At 38.8% G+C, this 19,141-nt stretch overlaps 1 protein-coding gene across 1 annotated transcript in view; it reads right to left on the bottom strand.

The window, feature by feature from the left end:
- rempA (intraflagellar transport protein rempA) overlaps window positions 1-19,141 on the bottom strand; it is a 185,998-nt gene that overhangs the window by 112,426 nt on the left and 54,431 nt on the right. Inside the window, exons 9-11 of the mRNA XM_068228322.1 lie at window positions 18,678-18,897; window positions 8,782-8,899; window positions 1,046-1,168 (exon numbers count right to left, since the gene is read on the bottom strand). Of these exons, the coding sequence (XP_068084423.1) occupies window positions 1,046-1,168; window positions 8,782-8,899; window positions 18,678-18,897 (461 nt within the window). The remainder of the gene's footprint in view (window positions 1-1,045; window positions 1,169-8,781; window positions 8,900-18,677; window positions 18,898-19,141) is intronic.

Raw genomic sequence — 19,141 nt, 5'->3', positions numbered from 1 at the left:
GTGTCATCTTCATCATCATTTCATACTCATCATGACGTGCAGATCGCCTGCGGGCGTCAAATCAAAAGACCTGCACCTGGCGAGCCGAACAAGTCCTCGGACACTCCCGGCACTAAAAGCCATACGCCATTTCATTTACTGAAGAGCTATCTGACGGTGAGAAAGCATTACTGGTCTAGAAAGCCGAGAATAACATCTGAGAGGATTCGTTGTGCCGAGCACAAGACACCTCGTAATCTGCAGGCCTTCGGGCTGAGCAGTGGTTGCTTGGTAGCCACGATCCTTCTGGGCTGTTGTGCCATGGGGTTTGGTTCAGTTTTAATGGTGATGTGCAACAACACTGTAGCAACCTTCGGTTGTGTAGAAGAATTCTCTGAAGGGGGAACTTCCAACTTTAATCTGACATCCATATTTTAAGTATGTAGATTGTAGGATACCAATTGTGTCTTCACTTGTTTATGCTTCTCTTAAATATTATTTACATATATTTATATTTGTTATAAATTTTTAAAAAATGTGTTAAATAGTACTGACTGGCTGACTGAATGTTAACTTATATTTAAGGTGTACACCTTCTCTAAGCAGCTGCAACCATCAAAGGAGGAAAAATAATTCTCTAGTAACATAAGTACTAGATATTTAACGTAAAGTAAACTCTTATTTAGTTTGCTGTAAAATGAGCTTTTGTTTCACTTCAATATAAAAATTATCATGAAAAATGATGTTATTGCATTTTTTAATAAACTACCATCAAGCAACCAATTCCCTTTAAATACCATGGATATCGGAGACATTTAACTGCCCGGCATGGGTTAAAAAATGGAATGGTCATCACAGGTGTGAAACTATAACATTCCCTTAAATAAAAATAAACATTCAACCAACTAATCAATACTGAGCTGACGAAGGAAGGTCAGATAGTTCAGCTTGCATCTCTCAATAATTCAACACTAGGAAAATATTGAAAAACTGTATTAATCATAACTCACACAGTACTGTTGGCCATCCTCTGTTCCCGCGACCTCACAGAAGCTGCACTGGACACAGGCGAGGGGGAAAGTTCTTCTGTTTCTTGAATGTCTAACTTGCCTGTTGCGAAGTTGAAATATTGAATACTGTCGGTATCAATGTCCCATACGAACAGTTTGGGATCTGGGATGAAGTTAGACTAAAATAAGAGTTAAAATGACAAGCAGGAAAATTCAGACATATTAGCTGTAAAACATCTTGAAAAGACAAGTGTTAGGTGATCAAGAAATTAAACTCTCATTTCACACAAGAATGAAAAAGTCATACATCCAGCGTGAACATTACACTACTTATTCCACAAAAGAATCATACTACTGTCTGCTTCACGTAACTTGAACCACGCTGCAAGAGGGAGATATGGGAAGAGGTTAGCAGAACGGTGCTGCGTGCATGTTCAGCAGCAGTACTCTGTTTATAGAAAACATTTGCCTGGGATACGCCTCATTCTTTGCTGAGTGAGAATTAACAATGGATGTTGGTAAAGAATGAACATCTCCAATCAGGAAAAACACCAAAGTGATATACAAAGTGGATAAAGGTATCACTGTGAATATGTGCTGTAAGGAAGAAATGACAAGTAAATGTCAGCTGGAACCTTCAAGAAAATTTGAAAGAGTGGAGAATTAGGCAGGCATCATAATTAATGATTTTAATTTCTGTACTGATATTGACAACCCAAACCAAACCAAACCCCATGGCACTACAGCCCTTGGAGGGCCTTGGCCTACCAAGCGACCGCTGCTCAGCCCGAAGGCCTGCAGATTACGAGGTGTCGTGTGGTGAGCACGACGAATCCTCTCGGTCGTTATTCTTGGCTTCATATACCGGGGCCGCTATCTCTGATATTGACAATACTTAGAATAAATTGGGGAAGATGTTACACTTAATCAGCACCCCCCTCCCCCCTCTCTCTCTTCCTATATATAAAAAATTTATTTTAGACTAGTTTTGGTACATATCGCACCATCTTTAAAATATACGAGAAATTAAAAGCATAAATTAGCACTTTGAGAGAAACCTTAAAATAATATGAACATCAGCAAACACACATGAAATACCTGATAAATGTCCAATATATCCATGCAGTGGATGAAAACCTCCAATTTGATCCTTTATCATCAATGTTTCTACGTATGTAAATTCTAGCTCCAATTAGAGAATACCAATCTAAGCTTAACGTTCTTATATATAATAAAGATTTACAGCACTTTTAAAGTGTTATGTGTTAATTTTAAATGCCACTTTTAAACTGGGTTCCATCTACAAGCAGGATTCATTGAATTCTGTTAAATTGGTGCTTTTAAATTTTATGTTTTCATCAACAACATGGACATATTGTACCTCTTATGTCTTCTCTATTGTTTTAATTGTAATCTTAAGACTAGGTTTTCGTCCACTACATGGATACAATGAACTTTTATCAAGTGTTTCATGTGTACTTATGATGTTTATATTATTTTAAGGTTTCTCTCAAAGAGTAATTTATGCTTCTAAATTTCTAATATCTTTTACTGAAACTAGTCTACAATAAAATTTGAATATAGAGGTGTTGATTAGGTGGAACATCTTCCCCAATTTATTCTATTAGGCAGCCAGGCATGTGAGTTCTAGTAAAATAATTCATCTTATGGTTTATTTTAACTTTTGAACATTTTTACTAAACCGTATTTCTCACTTCTAGAGTGTAATGATAATGGGGTTTTGTCATATGATTAAAAACTACACTGAGAGGCCAAACATCATGGGAAGACACGGAATATGATGTTAATAATGAGTTGCTCCTCTGCAAGCCCTCAAAACGGCAGCAATACGGCAAGGCATAGACTTTACAAGGTGTTGGAATCATTCTGGAGGGATCTTGATCCCCGCATCTCGCACTGCTACCCACAACAGGTCTTGTGTAGTTGATGCGTGGTTCATTGAGCATTCACGAGTATCGACAGCAGCCCATAAATGCTCGAATGGATTAAGATCGGGGGATCTGGAGGGCCAATCCATGGTCGTAACTTCACTGGAGTGCTCCTCCAACCACTTGCGTGCCACCATAGAGTGGTGACATGGCACATTGTCCTGTTGAAACATGTTAACTCCATCAGGGCCAGAAAGAGATGCAGATGGTCTGAAAGAATGTCTACATATCATGCACCTGAAGCCAGACAATGGGGCATAACTGTGACCATGAGAACGCCGCCCAGATCAGAACTGAGCCACCACCCACTTGGACACAACCTTGTTGACACGCAGGATCCATAGCTTCATGGGGCATATGTCACACTCTTATGCACCTATCAGCTTGATACAACTGGAACCGGGATTCATCGGATCATACCCACGTTGCCACTGTTCCATGGTCCAATGCCAATGTTCGCGGGTCCATGCACATCATTGAATTCTGTGTCGGGACACGAGTTGGTCGTCGACTGGTGAAGCCTATGTGGTGCAGTTGTCTCCTTACAGTCCTAGTAGATATGGATTCCTGACTCCCAACATTCAGAAGCTGACAAACTAGCAAAACAAGACTCAAAAGGTCCTTTCATAGGACCAGAGCCCTTCCTAGGAGTATCATTCCAAAGTGTAAAACTGGTAATATCCCAGTGGACAAACCAGTCTCGCTTAGACATTTGGAAGAGGTTAACCATGACAAGGCAGGCACGTGGACTTATCGAAGGGCCCAGCCAAAGATATAAAAAGGTCCTAATAAATTTGAATAGGACGAGAATACGAATGGTCCTTGCACTGTTGACAGGCCACAATACCTTACAGAGACACCTACACATCATGAAAACCAATCAAGGTCCGATGTGTAAAAGATGCTGTAGGGAGGAAGAGACCTCAGCGCATGTGTTGTGTCAGTGCGAGGCTCTTGCAAGCACTAGACATCGATTTCTTGGCTCACACTTTGTGAACCTGGAAGACATCAGGAATGCCAACATCCGAACACTGGTATCCTTTATAGGAGCACTACGGATGGACTAGGCAAACCCGTTTAAGGGACACAAAGGCAGGGCTCTCCCATTCCTTATCTATCTATCTATCCCAACATTCAACTGGGCGGTGATATGACTTACAGTAGCCCATCGAGCGCCAAATACAGTTCTGCGGAGGCGACGTGATGCCCATTCGTTAAACAGCTGTGGTCTTCCAGCGCGGCAGTTTACGTGGGTAGTAACATGCTCTCTGTGATATTGAAGATCAACTCTCGACACTGTTGACCTTGGAAACCTGAATTCGTGTATAATCTCTGCAATGCTGTGACCCATACGCTGTGCGCCGATGATCATCTCACGTTCAAAGTCAGTTGATTCGTGACGTGTTGCCATCCTCATGACAGTGGTGTCTGTGACAGACTGCTTCGCTATGCGCCGCAGCTAGCCGCAACGCTCAGGGGTCATTCACGGCACATTTTCTAATGGGACACCCCTTCCTGTGACTTTTGGCCACTCAGCGTAACTGTACCTATGCAAAATCCATTGAGGTAGACTTATTTAAAAGTGATTTATTTCAATGCTCCTAGTTTCTGTTAAGTGAAGGTAGCATTATTGTTTATTATGCAAGATGAATCACTACAGTACAATTTATCCCAAGCTATTTTAGATAACTCTCCGGAGAGAATGTTTCCTGACAACTGACAGCAAACCAGCTGTCTGTGCTAATACGATCTGAATTAAATTTCAGCACTATAGTGCGTATGGTTTAAGTTATCTAATGCAAGCAGTAAAATAATTTATTGCTGAGAGCCCTCTTTTAAAATCATTCCTGTTTATAAATGTTGGAACACTGTGAGGCAATTGTGATAACTGCCAAATTTCATGGAAGGTTTATACAGTAGTACATTTACAAACTTGTTTTTTTTCTCCCAACATATGTTTTAACTTAAAGACATAATTTTATTGTTATACGAGTTGTAAAATTTTATAAGATTTGTCAATCAGGTTTACAAGCATAATTTAATCCAATAGAATAGATTCACGATCTTATATAACCTTAATAGCTGGTTTCTGGTACACCACAGTTACCTGAGAGTTACCTAAAAGCGCTTGTAACTTTAAATGTGTTGTTAACTTAAATGAGTTTCCGGAAACTTAAATCCAGATTTATAAGCCCTGGTAATAAACAGTACAGTTATCGTCATGTTTAGTACCTCTCGTCCTCCGATAGATGTCTCTACGCAAATGTTTTTAGGGTTATTTTGGTAATATCTAGTTACTTTTAATAGCAGAAGTTTTCTACAATGAAAAATGGTTGGCAAATACGTACACAGTCATGTCAATCAGTCTGATTCAGCATGTAATAATCTCTCATAATATGAAAATACGTACGATCTAATGTTGCAAAAATTAGGTATATATTACTTCCTCTTCTTTCTTATTGACAGTATGCAGACTTCGTCTTAAATTTCACCTTGAACGTTGTCGTCAATCAGATCACTTTTCATTGATCCAGAACAGAACAAGCGTAAACGAAAATAATCACATAAATGAAAACGTGCCGCACACTTTGGAACCTATCATTCCGACACTGAAGTTCTGCACTGATGGTGCTACATCCATCTGTTCTCGCTGCAACTGTTGCAGTTTTTTATATATATATTTTTTACACTGACCACACAACATGCATCGACAAAAATACTCTCATAACTGATGACGTGAAGTCCACTTAAGAACTTCAATCGAACATAGCGAGCTAGCCCTGACTCAGGGTGTGAAGCGTGTTGAAACAGATAAGAAGATGACAAACTACAGCTCCCTGCAAGACTTTTAATTAAAGAAGTCCAGATGTTTTATGTTTATTAGGAGTCTATGAGACCTCACATCACCAGTTAAAGGATATAATAGCATTAAAAAAGCAATGAAAAATCTATATTTATTATTCAGCAGGTTAATATTAAATGCATACTGGTACCTAAGATATTTATTATTTGGTACAAATGTAAATATTAATGGTAAATCCTCCATAATTTCAGATTGTGTTCACTACGGTAACTGTTGGTGGGACTCATGATTCAAAGCATGACGAAAGAGACCTTAACATTATAGCTGCACTGAAAGATCAATTAGAGCCTGATGAAAATCCGTTCCACTCGAGTTCCATTTTATTTGACGATTCATTTCCCGTATTGGAAGATATATCTACAGTAGAGGCGTCATGCTCCGAGGAGATTATAACCTAAACAGCTGGGACAGATGACACCATACAAGTGTAATCAGCGACTAAAGCCAGTGATAACATGGAAGTAAACATACTAACCGAAATATTGTTGAGTCCAGCACACCCAAGCACATTAAAACTACAATGAATGGCTGTAAATATATTATAACTATTTCATTATCACTTTCTAATGTTTACGAAAGTAATATAAGACCTTGTACAAAAGGTATGGAGTGACGCCTCATAGCGGTATTTGTTGGAATCAGTTCTAACGTAGAGGTAACTACAGCACTAGCTGCAGTTACCAGTCTTTGAGGAGATAACTGTGAAGAAGCCGATAACTGTTGTTTCGGAAACTCATTTTAAACATAGCACCATGTTAAGTCACTGGTAACTACCCATCTACAGATAACTGTCATTTCAGAAACTGGCCATAAGTAAATGATAATTGGCTGATGATGATCATGAAAAAAGGAGTGAAACATGTACCATATTAACAACTTAATAAATATGTAAGTTTTTATTACGTTATTATTGTATTGAATAGGTGGTATTTAACAAGATTATAAGAATTTGTATCACATACCACTTAGTCGAGCAGCTTGTCTTCTTTTTCCCAATTCTTCCCAGCCCAAACTTTGCAACATTTTTGTAACGCTACTCTTTTGTCGGAAATCACTCAGAACAAATCGAGCTGCTTTTCTTTGGATTTTTTTCCAGTTCTTGAATCAGGTGATCCTGGTGAGGGTCCCATACACTGGAACCATCTCTAGTCTTTCCTTATATTAACACCTAGATACTTACAATGATCCCCAAAAGGAACTTTCACCCCATCAACACAGTAATTAAAACTGAGAGGACTTTTCCTATTTGTGAAACTCACAACCTGACTTTTAACCTTGTTTATCAACATACCATTGCCTGCTGTCCATCTCACAATATTATCGAGGTCACGTTGCAGTTGCTCACAATCTTGTAACTTATTTATTACTCTATACAGAATAACATCATCTGCAAAAAGCCTTACCTCTGATTCCACTTCTTTACTCATATCATTTATATACCGTATTTACGTGAATAATACCCGCTCCCTAACATTCGGTAGGCTTATTTTGAAAAAAAAAAAAAAAAAACAACTTGATGCAAAAAAAAAACGCATCCCAATTTCGTGCCTCAATTTTTTTTAAAAATGTGCAGGTATTATTCGCGTAAATCCCCACCACCGTATTTACGCGAATAATACCCGCCACCGAATAATCCCGCACCCTAAATTTAGGAAGGCTGATTTTGAAAAAATAATGCCAACATTGACGCAAATAAAACCTGCACTCCAATTTCGTGTCCCAATTTAAAAAAAAAAAAATGTGCGGGTATTATTCGCGTAAATACGGTATATAAGAAAATATAAAGGTCCAATACTGCCCAGAGGAATTCCCCTCTTAATTATTACAGGGTCATATAAAGCTTCGCTTACTCTAATTCTCTGAGATCTATTTTCTAGAAATATAGTAACCCATTCAGTCACTCTTTTGCCTAGTCCAATTGCACTCATTTTTGCCAGTAGTCTCCCATGATCCACCCTATCAAATGCTTTAGACAGGTCAATCACAATACAGTCCATTTGACCTCCAGAATCCAAGATATCTGCTATATGTTGCTGGAATCCTACAAGTTGAGCTTCAGTGGAATAACCTTTCCTAAAACTGAACTGCCTTCTATCGAACCAGTTATTAATTTCACAAACATGTCTAATATAATCAGAAAAAATGCGTTCCCAAAGCTTACATGCAACGCATGTCAAAATTACTGGCCTGTAATTTTCAGCTTTATGTCTATCACCCTTTCCTTTATACACAGGGGCTACTATAGCCACTCGCCATTCATTTGGTATAGCTCCTTGATGCAAACAACAATCAAGTAAGTACCTCAGATATGGTACTATATCCAAACCCATTGTCTTTAGTAGGCTATATCCCCAGAAATCTTATCAATTCCAGCTGTTTTTCTACTTTTCAACTTTTGTCTCTTATTGTAAATGTCATTGTTATCATATGTAAATTTGAATACTTCTTTAGCAATAGTCTCCTCCTCCATCTGGACATTATCCTTGTAACCAACAATCTTTACATACTGCTGACTGAATACTTCTGCCTTTTGAAGATCCTCACACACACACACACTCCCTTTGTTCATTAATTATTCCTGGAATGTCCTTCTTGGAACCTGTTTCTGCCTTAAAATACCTATACATACCCTTCCATTTATCACTAAAATTTGTATGACTGCCAATTATGCTTGCCATCATGTTATCCTTAGCTGCCTTATTTGCTAGATTCAATTTCCTAGTAAGTTCCTTCAATTTCTCCTTACTTCCACAACCATTTCTAACTCTATTTCTTTCCAATCTGCACCTCCTTCGTAGTCTCTTTATTTCTGATATTTGATACAGTATTTTGATATGTGTATTGATCTACCCCATTTCCATTTTTTAGTTATTTAATTACTGTACAAATATTAATAAGGTAATAAGGTAAATAAAGTGAATGTTCTGCAATCAAATTAATATCTAAGTGTATTATACAAATATAATGATCAGTTCAGTACCTTAGCTATGGATATGGATACTTTAGAGCCATTGCTATTGCATTTGGCCATGATTATCTCCCCAAAATCTGAAATTTCTTCATCAAGAATTTTTGGCTGTGCATGAGGTTTTGCTTCCCTGGAATAAAACAAAAACAAATTTATACTACTTTGAATGGTACTCACACAATATGGATTTTCGGAGCCATTATTCAGAGAGAGAGAGAATCTACAGACAGTCAATTCAAATGTGTACTGCAGGCAGTTAAAAAACATACACCAAACTACCCAATAAAAGATGCTACAACCAGTGAACAAACAGTTTCACCAGAACAACATGAGACCTTGAATCTCTGCGGTTATCCATAGAAAGTTGCATGAAATTAGCCATCATGTTGACCTACATCATACTGACTGGATACTGACCCTCAGACTTCCAACTGTTTTAGTCTTTGTTGAATTAATTTAACAGTAAATCTCTTGGTAATCTCAATGCTGTAATAGACAACCTGGATGACTTCTTCAAATCCAAGTTAGAACATTTCCATCATCATCATCATCATCATCAACATCATTTCCCTTTATCCAGCTGTAGCCGGGTAGGGGCAAATGTGGTTCCTCTCCACTTTCTTTGGTCTTTCCACCACTCCTCCTCCAACACTGGGACCCAGTCCAGGTTTCTTTCTATAATGCTGTGTTGGATGGTATCCTTCCATCTCAATCGTGGTCGTCCACGGCCTCTCCTTTCTTGGATTTGCATTTCCGTCACCTTTTTTGGCATTCTTTCGTCGCTCATTCGCTTTATGTGCCCAAACCATCTTAGTGCCAGAAAAATAATCTGGAGTCAGGAGGAAACTGGATACTTAAATAAATGTTCTTCTTAAACTTTTTTCTTTAACCTTTTCTGCCAAGAACATGCCCAGGGCTTTGTAGCCAGCCAACAAAAACAACAACAACAATAATAATATAATAACAATAATATGAAAACCTACAACCTGTTTTCCAGACAGTGACAGGGTCACGGATGGAATGAATGAAGCCCCATCTTGCGGCGAGGATAGGAATTGTGCCAGCAGCTGAGGCCTGTTGCACTCCCCTGGGGCAATGATTAATGACTGACAGATGAAATGAAATGATATTGGAGAGTGTTGCTGGAATGAAAGATGACAGGGAAGACCGGAGTACTCAGAGAAAAACCTGTCAGGCCTCCGCTTTGTCCAGCACAAATCTCACATGGAGTGACCGGGATTTGAACCACGGTATCCAGATGTGAGAGGCCGGTGCGCTGCAGCCTGAGCCACAGAGGCCACAATAATAATAATAATAATAATAATAATAATAATAATAATAATAATAATAATAATAATAATAATAATAATAATATGTCCTCAGCTCCTGTATACAGGCATTTTAACGTGACGCCATCTAGGCTGCCAACGGATCAATTTTGACATGCCGTTCTATTCTACAAGATGACAAAGTACACAAGATCTATCTTGGATGATGTATGGCTTAGTTTTAATTAATTTTGTCAGGTAAACATCAAATGTGTCACCAGAGATCTTATACATGCTGACATCGTACGAGATGGAGTGTTGAATGAACTTCTTTCTGCCCTTCAAAAACCTGACTACCTCTTTTGGGTTTGAACCCATGATCTTGGGATCAGGAGGCCTACACTCTAACAATGATCCACAGGCGTAGCTTCAACAGAATAATAATCGTATCTGATTCAGGACAGCATATAAGAAGATATGGAGTTTGTCACTGCCCTTCTGAGTTTTCATGTTTGTCACCTCTTTCTTGTTACTTTCTCTTTCCACAGTAACCTGACATTGTATTTATCTTATTACATGTTCCCTTTCACGTTTGTCTCTTTCTGTACATTAGTTGATTTGTCATTTGTTTCTTTCAATTACTTATATTGACCTTAGAAATCCTTTCCTAGCCAAGAATACCATCTGGGACCTCTGTATAAGAAGCAGGTATGCTACCCTTCCCCTGCCTTGTCATTTTGTTTATCTTAATACAGTATTGTATTCCTTTCCATGCACCTGTATCTCTACAAATGATCTGATTTAGAAAAATAAATACATTTTCTGATGGAATAAGAGATTATAGAGTACATATCATTTCAACAAAATTATGAAAATGTTCAATAATTGGAATATTTGTAGAGCAAACCCCCATTCAACTGAAAAGAACTTATGAGATGAGGAACTTATGAGCAAATTTGATAAAATTCTTACAGGTAATTACTAAGCTTCCTGAAAATATAAGCATTATTTTACGAATGGCAATAAATGAAAGTTAATACACCTAATACCCAATTTTGTTTAAGTATTGTTGTTTATAAGCTATGAACATTTGAATTTTAGTAAATTTAAGGTTGCAAAAGGTGTTCCTTTCCACTTAAGTCATCTTTACTACTGTAACCGTCCAGGCTTCCTCAGCCCTACTAATTTAATATAATATCATTTTACGCGATATCATTTGATATCAAGTTTATCCGCCATCGGCAATTATTTGTAATAACATATTTATTCAACGTTAATCATTTGTAATCAAGGCTTTTTGGAATCATATTGTATATATAATAACATTGTTTAGTATTTAAATTATTATATTACGCAGGATAAGAATTCATTATGTTGTAAATACGGTCAATATGTTGAGACATAGTTGTTTTCATTTCATCTCATGTTTGTGTATACGGAGGGTTATTCTTGAAGCTTGGGATTTTGCGTTAGCCATGGGTTTATTTTATGACCAAGGCTAGTAAACAGCGACCTGTGCGCGAGGCTTGCAAGCTGCTCAGCTATATCATCGCCACGCCTTCTGAACTTGTCGAGATGAAGAGAAGGGGAGTTGATGCTTCGATCTATCGAATCAGATACTTAGTTGTATATGAGTTTTAAGATTGAACTGTTACCAAGAGTGGGGGTGAGCCGGGATATATACTGATTCTCAACACGAGAACGGGACCTTACGACCTTACAACCTTACAGCGAGATACTTAGGGAAACTCCATCACTACTACTTCTACTGTGAACATCTACTTTGAACGACATGATTTGATATTTGAAACAGTGTGTGGTCGCTCCACGACATAGTTATTTTTGTACAATGTGTTGTCACCTCAATACAGTACTCAGGTGCGGTTATGTTATCGTATCTGCGTGAGAAGAAACAAGCGTACGGCTTGTGTTATTTTCAGTTAATCTTCTGGACGAAGAACTATGTTTAGTTCAAATCCATGGAATTTTGGTACAAGTCTGTACCATATAAATAGTATAACTCAGTAGGATTGAGATTTCTACTAATATGGAAAAATTCATATCTCTGAATTTTCTCCTCATACGATCAATGCTGATCAGTTATTACAAGTATAGGGCCAATGTCTAATTTAAAGACTAGGCAAGTAGGGAATGTTAGTCCAGATAGCCTGTACCATATCAGAGAAGGAAGGAAGGATGTCCATGGAGCAAAGTCTACATCGAGAAGAGAACGAGTAACCACGGAAACCAGATGGTCAACGAAAGCTGCAATTGGTGAGCTTCAATTAGATAAAGCAAGCAATAGTAAATTCAGTAAATTATAAATTCCTCCATGCTTTAAGGAAACTTTTCCGATTCATCTCATTTTTTGTATAATAAATTCATTTGTATTTTATATTGCGTTAATATTCTTTCTTAAGCGATACTTAATGGTTAGTTATTTAAAATCCTACCCCTGTGATTTAAGTGTAAGTCTCTATGCTAGTAAATATAAATTTTGGTTTACAGTTTTATTTAAAACTGTAACCATGGCACCCAAACATTACATAGAGAAATGGGGAACCGTGGAATGTTGATTGTTTCTATTTGCGTGGCAATTTGCGGGCAAGCCACAAATAGTTTATTTAATATTCATGTGTCCCAAGATAAATAACTTTCATCTCCCCTAGTGTTTTGATGAGGTGGAACAGTTACACTACTGACAAGCATGAAATATTACCAAAAAGAGATAAGAGGCATGTATATCTGTTCTTTTGCAACTCAATCATTTGAAGCCAATCCTCAATTTCTTTCTGATACAGACGAGTGGTGATGGTGTTTATTGTTTTACAAGGAAGTACAATTGAGCAACCTGATAACTAATCACAAGGAAAATGGATGAGCTCTGACACTTCGAAGAATGAAGGTATTGGCAAAAGAAAAGGGAGGGCCATGAAGGGTGTGAAAATGAAAAGCTCCCTAGGCTTTGCAACGCTAATATATTCAGGTTGAAAAAGAATCAAGAGATGACCATAGGAGGTCAGATAGGAAAGATGAAAGCAAGAAGCCTGGTAAATGTAAGTGGAAGCAATGCCAGATTCAACTAGGGAACCCATGGTCGCTAACCCATGCTCCCAAGATGAACGGCCCTGGGTTGCCTATCAGTTGCCTTTTACGACAGATGGGGCATACTGTGAAAGTATTTCTACTGCCCCCATCCACACGTCTGATACAGAAGACCCTTGTAGAAAATTTCTACCCACGATGTACGAGATTTAAATAACCACTTAATTGGCATATATCCACTGATACAGTACATTGTAACAATGAAGGCCAAAGCACAGAGGGGCTAAATAAAATGCTATTGCAACGGCAGTAATGTATGTGGGGCCAGCAGCAAGTAAAACAATACTGCCAGAGAATTGTTGAAGCTCACGATAAGAAAGCTCCATAGAAGAAGCTGGAAGCTGATGAACAATGGAGAAGGCACCCAGAATGATCTGGAAATGGAAATTATGAGAGCCTGCAGAGCCCACAACAGTGTGTCAGTCTTCAGCCAATCACGAGAGAATGCAAGTGAGTTACGTGCCAAGTCATTCGGGAGTGCATCGGTGGTTAAGTGAGGTGCAGTGAGCTGTGTAGTGAAGCGCTCTGTGAAAGGCCAAATTGGAAAGCAGGAAAGGCTATGTGTTTCATTACATTCGTGAGTAGAGTACAAACTGTGTTGAGTGGAAAACTCAAACACGAGTGAACTTGTAAATAAATGTAAATAATAGTTTCTCAATTCTGATGTTATACTTTTCCTGTCATCTAACAGCGTAACACAGAATTTTAGCTGGGCAAACAGCCATGATTATGGTTTTTGCTATTTTTGCTCGATCATGATCAAATGTACTATTATGGTTGTATTTTTTTAACAAATTCACAAAAAAGACAGTATTTTTCCTGTGTTTGAGTCATCAGTCCATAGACTGGTTTGATGCAGAACTCCATGCCACCCTATTCTGTGCTAACCTTTTCATTTCTACGTAACTATTGCATCCTACATCTGCTCTAATCTGTTTGTCATATTCATACCTTGGTCTATCCCTACCGTTCTTGCCACCTACACTTCCTTCAAAAACCAACTGAACAAGTCCTGGGTGTCTTAAGATGTGTCCTATCATTCTATCTCTTCTTCTCGTCAAATTTAGCCAAATCGATCTCCTCTCACCAATTCGATTCAGTATCTCTTCATTCGTGATTCGATCTATCCATCTCACCTTCAGCATTCTTCTATAACACCACATTTCAAAAGCTTCTATTCTCTTTCTTTCTGAGCTAGTTATCGTCCATGTTTCACTTCCATACAATGCCACGCTCCACACAAAAGTCTTCAAAAACATCTTTCTAATTCCGATATCAATGTTTGAAGTGAGCAAATTTCTTTTCTTAAGAAAGCTCTTCCTTGCTTGTGCTAGTCTGCATTTTATGTCCTTACTTCTGCCATCGTTAGTTATTTTACTACCCAAGTAACAATATTCATCTACTTCCTTTAAGACTTCGTTTCCTAATCTAATATTTCCTACATCACCTGCCTTCGTTCGACTGCACTCCATTACTTTTGTTTTGGACTTATTTATTTTCATCTTGTACTCCTTACCTAAGACTTCATCCATACCATTCAGCAACTTCTCAAGATCTTCTGCAGTCTCAGATAAAATAACAATATCATCGGCAAATCTCAAGGTTTTGATTTCCTCTCCTTGGACTGTGATTCCCTTTCCAAATTTCTCTTTGATTTCCTTTACTGCCTGTTCTATGTAAACAGTGAAAAGGAGAGGGGACAAACTGCAGCCTTGCCTCACTCCTTTCTGGATTGCTGCTTCTTTTTCAAAGCCCTCGATTCTTATCACTGCAGACTGATTTTTATACAGGTTGTAGATAATTCTTCGTTCTCGGTATCTGGTCCCTATCATCTTCAGAATCATAAATAGCTTGGTCCAATCAACATTATCAAATGCCCTTTCTAGATCCACGAATGCCATGTACGTGGGCTTGTCCTTCTTGATTCGATCTTCTAAGATCAGACGTAAAGTCAGGATTGCTTCACGTGTTCCTACATTTCTTCTGAAGCCAAATTGATCTTCCCCCAACTCAGCTTCAACTTGTTTTTCCATTCTTCTGTAAATAATACGTGTTAAAATTTTGCAGGCATGAGATACTAAACTAATGGTGCGGTAGTTTTCACACCTGTCAGCACCGGCTTTCTTGGGAATAGGTATAACAACATTCTGCCGAAAATCGGATGGGACTTCTCCTGTCTCATACATCTTGCACACTAAATGAAATAACCTTACTATGCTGGTTTCTCCTAAGGCAGTCAGTAATTCAGAGGGAATATCATCAATTCCAGGTGCCTTGTTCCTATTGAGGTCACTCACAGCTCTGTCAAACTCTGACCTCAAAATTGAATCTCCCATTTCATCAGCATCAACAGCCTCTTCGTTCCAGAACCAAATTATCTACATCGTTACCTTGATACAACTGTTGGTTATGCTCCTGCCATCTTTCTGCTTTGTCTTCTTTCCCTAGAAGTGGCTTTCTATCTGAGCTCTTAATATTCATGCACCTAGATTTCCTTTCTCCACAGGTTTCCTTGATTTTCCTGTACGCAGCATCTACCTTTCCCAGGACCATACAGCCTTCGACATCCTTGCACTTCTCCTTCAGCCATTCTTCCTTAGCTACCTTGCACTTTCTATCCACTTCATTCTTTAATCGCCTGTATTCTTTTCTGCCCTCTTCATTTCTAGCATTCTTGTATTTTCGTCGTTCATCAATCAGGTCTAGTATCTCCTGAGTTATCCACTGATTCTTAGTTAATCTTTTCTTCCTTCCTAACATTTCTTCAGCAGCCCTACTGACTTCATTTTTCATGACTCTCCACTCTTCCTCTACTGTGTTTCCTTCGGCCTTTTCATTTAGTCCTTGTGCAACATGTTCCTTGAAACAATCTCTCACACTCTTTTCTTTCAACTTGTCTACATCCCATCTTTTTGCATTCTTTCCTTTCTTCAATTTCTTCAACTTCAGATGGCATTTCATGACCAACAAGTTGTGGTCAGAGTCCACGTCTGCTCCTGGGAAAGTTTTGCAATCCAACACCTGGTTTCTGAATCTCTGCCTAATCATAATGAAGTCTATTTGATACCTTCCAGTGTCTCCAGGTCTCGTCCACGTATACAGCCGTCGTTTGTGGTGTTTGAACCAAGTATTGGCGAGGACTAAATTATGATCAGTGCAGAATTCAACCAGCCGACTTCCTCTTTCGTTCCTTTGTCCCAATCCAAATTCTCCTACTGTGCTACCTTCTCTTCCTTGGCCTACCACTGCATTCCAGTCTCCCATCACAATTAGATTCTCGTCACCTTTGACATATTGTATTAGATCTTCTATCTCCTCATATATTCTTTCAATTTCTTCATCATCCGCTGAACTAGTAGGCATATAGACCTGCACTATTGTGGTGGGCATTGGTTTGGTGTCTATCTTGACGACAATAATTCTTTCACTATGCTGGTTGTAGTAGCTTATCCGCTGCCCTATTTTCTTATTCATTATTAAACCAACTCCTGCATTTCCCCTGTTTGATTTCGTGTTGATAATTCGGTAGTCGCCTGACCAAAAATCCTGTTCTTCCTGTCAACGTACTTCACTTATACCAACTACATCTAACTTTAGCCTATCCATCTCCCTTTTCAGATTCTCTAACCTACCATAACGATTCAAACTTCTAACATTCCATGCTCCGACTCGCAGAATGTCAGTATTCATCTTCCTGATGATCACCCCCTCTCGTGTAGTCCCCACCCGGAGATCCGAATGGGGGACTAGTTTACCTCCGGAATATTTTACCCGGGAGGAAGCCATCATCAGTACATCCTTCATACAGAGAGAGCTGCATGTCCTCGGGAGGTAGTTACGGCTGTAGTTTCTCGTTGCTTTCAGCCGTGTAGCAGTATCAACACAGCTAAGCCATGTTGAGTATTATTACAAGGCCGTATCAGTCAATCATCTAGACTTCCGCCCTTGCAACTACCGAAAGGCTGCTACCCCCCTTTCGATGAACCATTCGTTAGTTTGGTCTCTCAACAGATACCCATCCGATATGGTTGCACCTGCGGCTCGGCTATCTGCATCATTGGGACACGCAAGCCTCCCCACCGCGGCAAGGTCACATGGTTCGCATCCTATTTTAACATATAATTTAGGAACTTGTGGGCGTGAGGTAATGGTGGTGGTGATTACTGTTTCATTCTAACCAGAGGGAAATAACTGAAGGGGCCTGACATTACCAAAAATGAAGGTATAGGCCAAAGAAAGACAAGGGCCATGAAAGGCATGAAAATGAAAAACTCCCTAGGCCTCATAACCTAATACCAACTAGGTAGAAAAGAACAAGAGTTGACCAAGAGAGGTCGGATAGTGCAGATGAAAGTGAGGAGCTTGGCACAAGTAAGTGGAAGTAACGACAGGACTCAGCTAAGGGCCCTGTGGTTGCCAACCCAAGCTCCCAAGTTAAGTGCCCCTGAGGACCATTTTAGTTTCCTCTTACAAGAGGCAGGGGATACCGTGGGTGTTATTCTACATCCCCCACCCACAGGGGGATGGGAACATCAGGGCAATACTCCTAGCAATCCATGAAGGTAGATAAGTGACCTCTCCTAAGTAATATCTAGTTCTACTGATTTCCTCTCTCTCTTTTTTAATATTATTATTATTATTATTATTATTATTATTGTTGTTGTTGTATATTTTAATTTTGAATATAACCTATAAACGACCACAGTGAACTGCATAATGGAACATTTTGTTTATTATTGATCCATCCTCAGATTTATTTCTGTCTGGACTTTCCTAACTGAAAATTAGCTCTTGGAAGGGGAGTATAAGAAGAGTGGTGGTGGTGGTTATAGTGATTATTAGGGTCCAGATGATTATGACCTAAAAATGTTAGTAATATGCAAGCATTTATGACCTCAAAACATATTAAAATGTGACAATAAATACAACTTTAGGTTTGATCCTCCACAGCTCCACCAACAGCTGTCATAGATAGTCTAGGTGTCACTGAAGAGGCATACTACGAAAATGAGGAGTGAGACAGTTTCCGTGAAAATTGCATACTTTAGTCACCATAGATAAAATCATGCTTAATTTGTACTTTACATTGAAAGAATATGAAGGAAAAAATATGACGTCACAAACATCCGGGCCCTAGTGATTATTGTTCCGAGAGGAAGTACAACTGGGCAACAATCCTCTCATTACAATAATCAGAAGGAATATGGAAGAGGTCCGACACTTCGAAAAATGAAGGTGTGTTGGTAAAAGAAAGACAAGGGCACATAGGGCATGAAAATGAGACTCCCTAAGTCACGAAAACCTATCGTTGGGGTTGGAAAAGAACAAGATCTAACCAAGGGAGGTCGAATAGGATAGATGAAAGTGAGGAGCCTGGCATAAGCATTAGAAAGCAATGCTAGGATTCAGCTAAGAGTCCCATGGTCGCCAACCCATGCTCCTGAGTTAAGAAACCTTGGGGCCTCTTTTAGCCACCTCTTATGACAGGCAGGGAATACCGTGGAGAGTATGAGAGTAAAAACAATTTTTTCTTACCTGCGAGACAGATCCCAAAGTTTCACAACTCCAGCAGTAGTGGTGACAGTTAAGAAACTTCCACATAGTTCCAGACTCAAAGGTTGTCCCTCAGTGTCTGTTAAAATTAGAGTCTGTTTGACAGTGCCTTGGAATGTGCGCAGCTGAATAGTCTCTTCACTGAGCACAATCAAACTTTGCTCAAACATGACAGCTGATTCCACCTCACAGGAGAATGTGCCTGTAAGAGTTTGATATTTAATTTACATTGACAGAATAAATAATTGGCTAGGCTACTTTAACTTTGTGGACTAACTATCTCCCTCTTTTGCATTTTCTCACAAGGAAACATTAATGTATATGTATATACCACACCTATCAGACATTGATGTGCAGCCATTATTTGTGTAGAGGTTGGTATAGTGCTCTTGATATATAAAAATCTAGAAGTTCATATTTTTCCATGTAATTTGTTGGCTACTATG

This window comes from Anabrus simplex, chromosome 6 (assembly GCF_040414725.1).
Source record: "Anabrus simplex isolate iqAnaSimp1 chromosome 6, ASM4041472v1, whole genome shotgun sequence".
NCBI lineage: Eukaryota > Metazoa > Arthropoda > Insecta > Orthoptera > Tettigoniidae > Anabrus > Anabrus simplex.
Note: the sequence above shows the minus strand (reverse complement) of the source record. Positions and strands in the feature narration are given on the sequence as shown.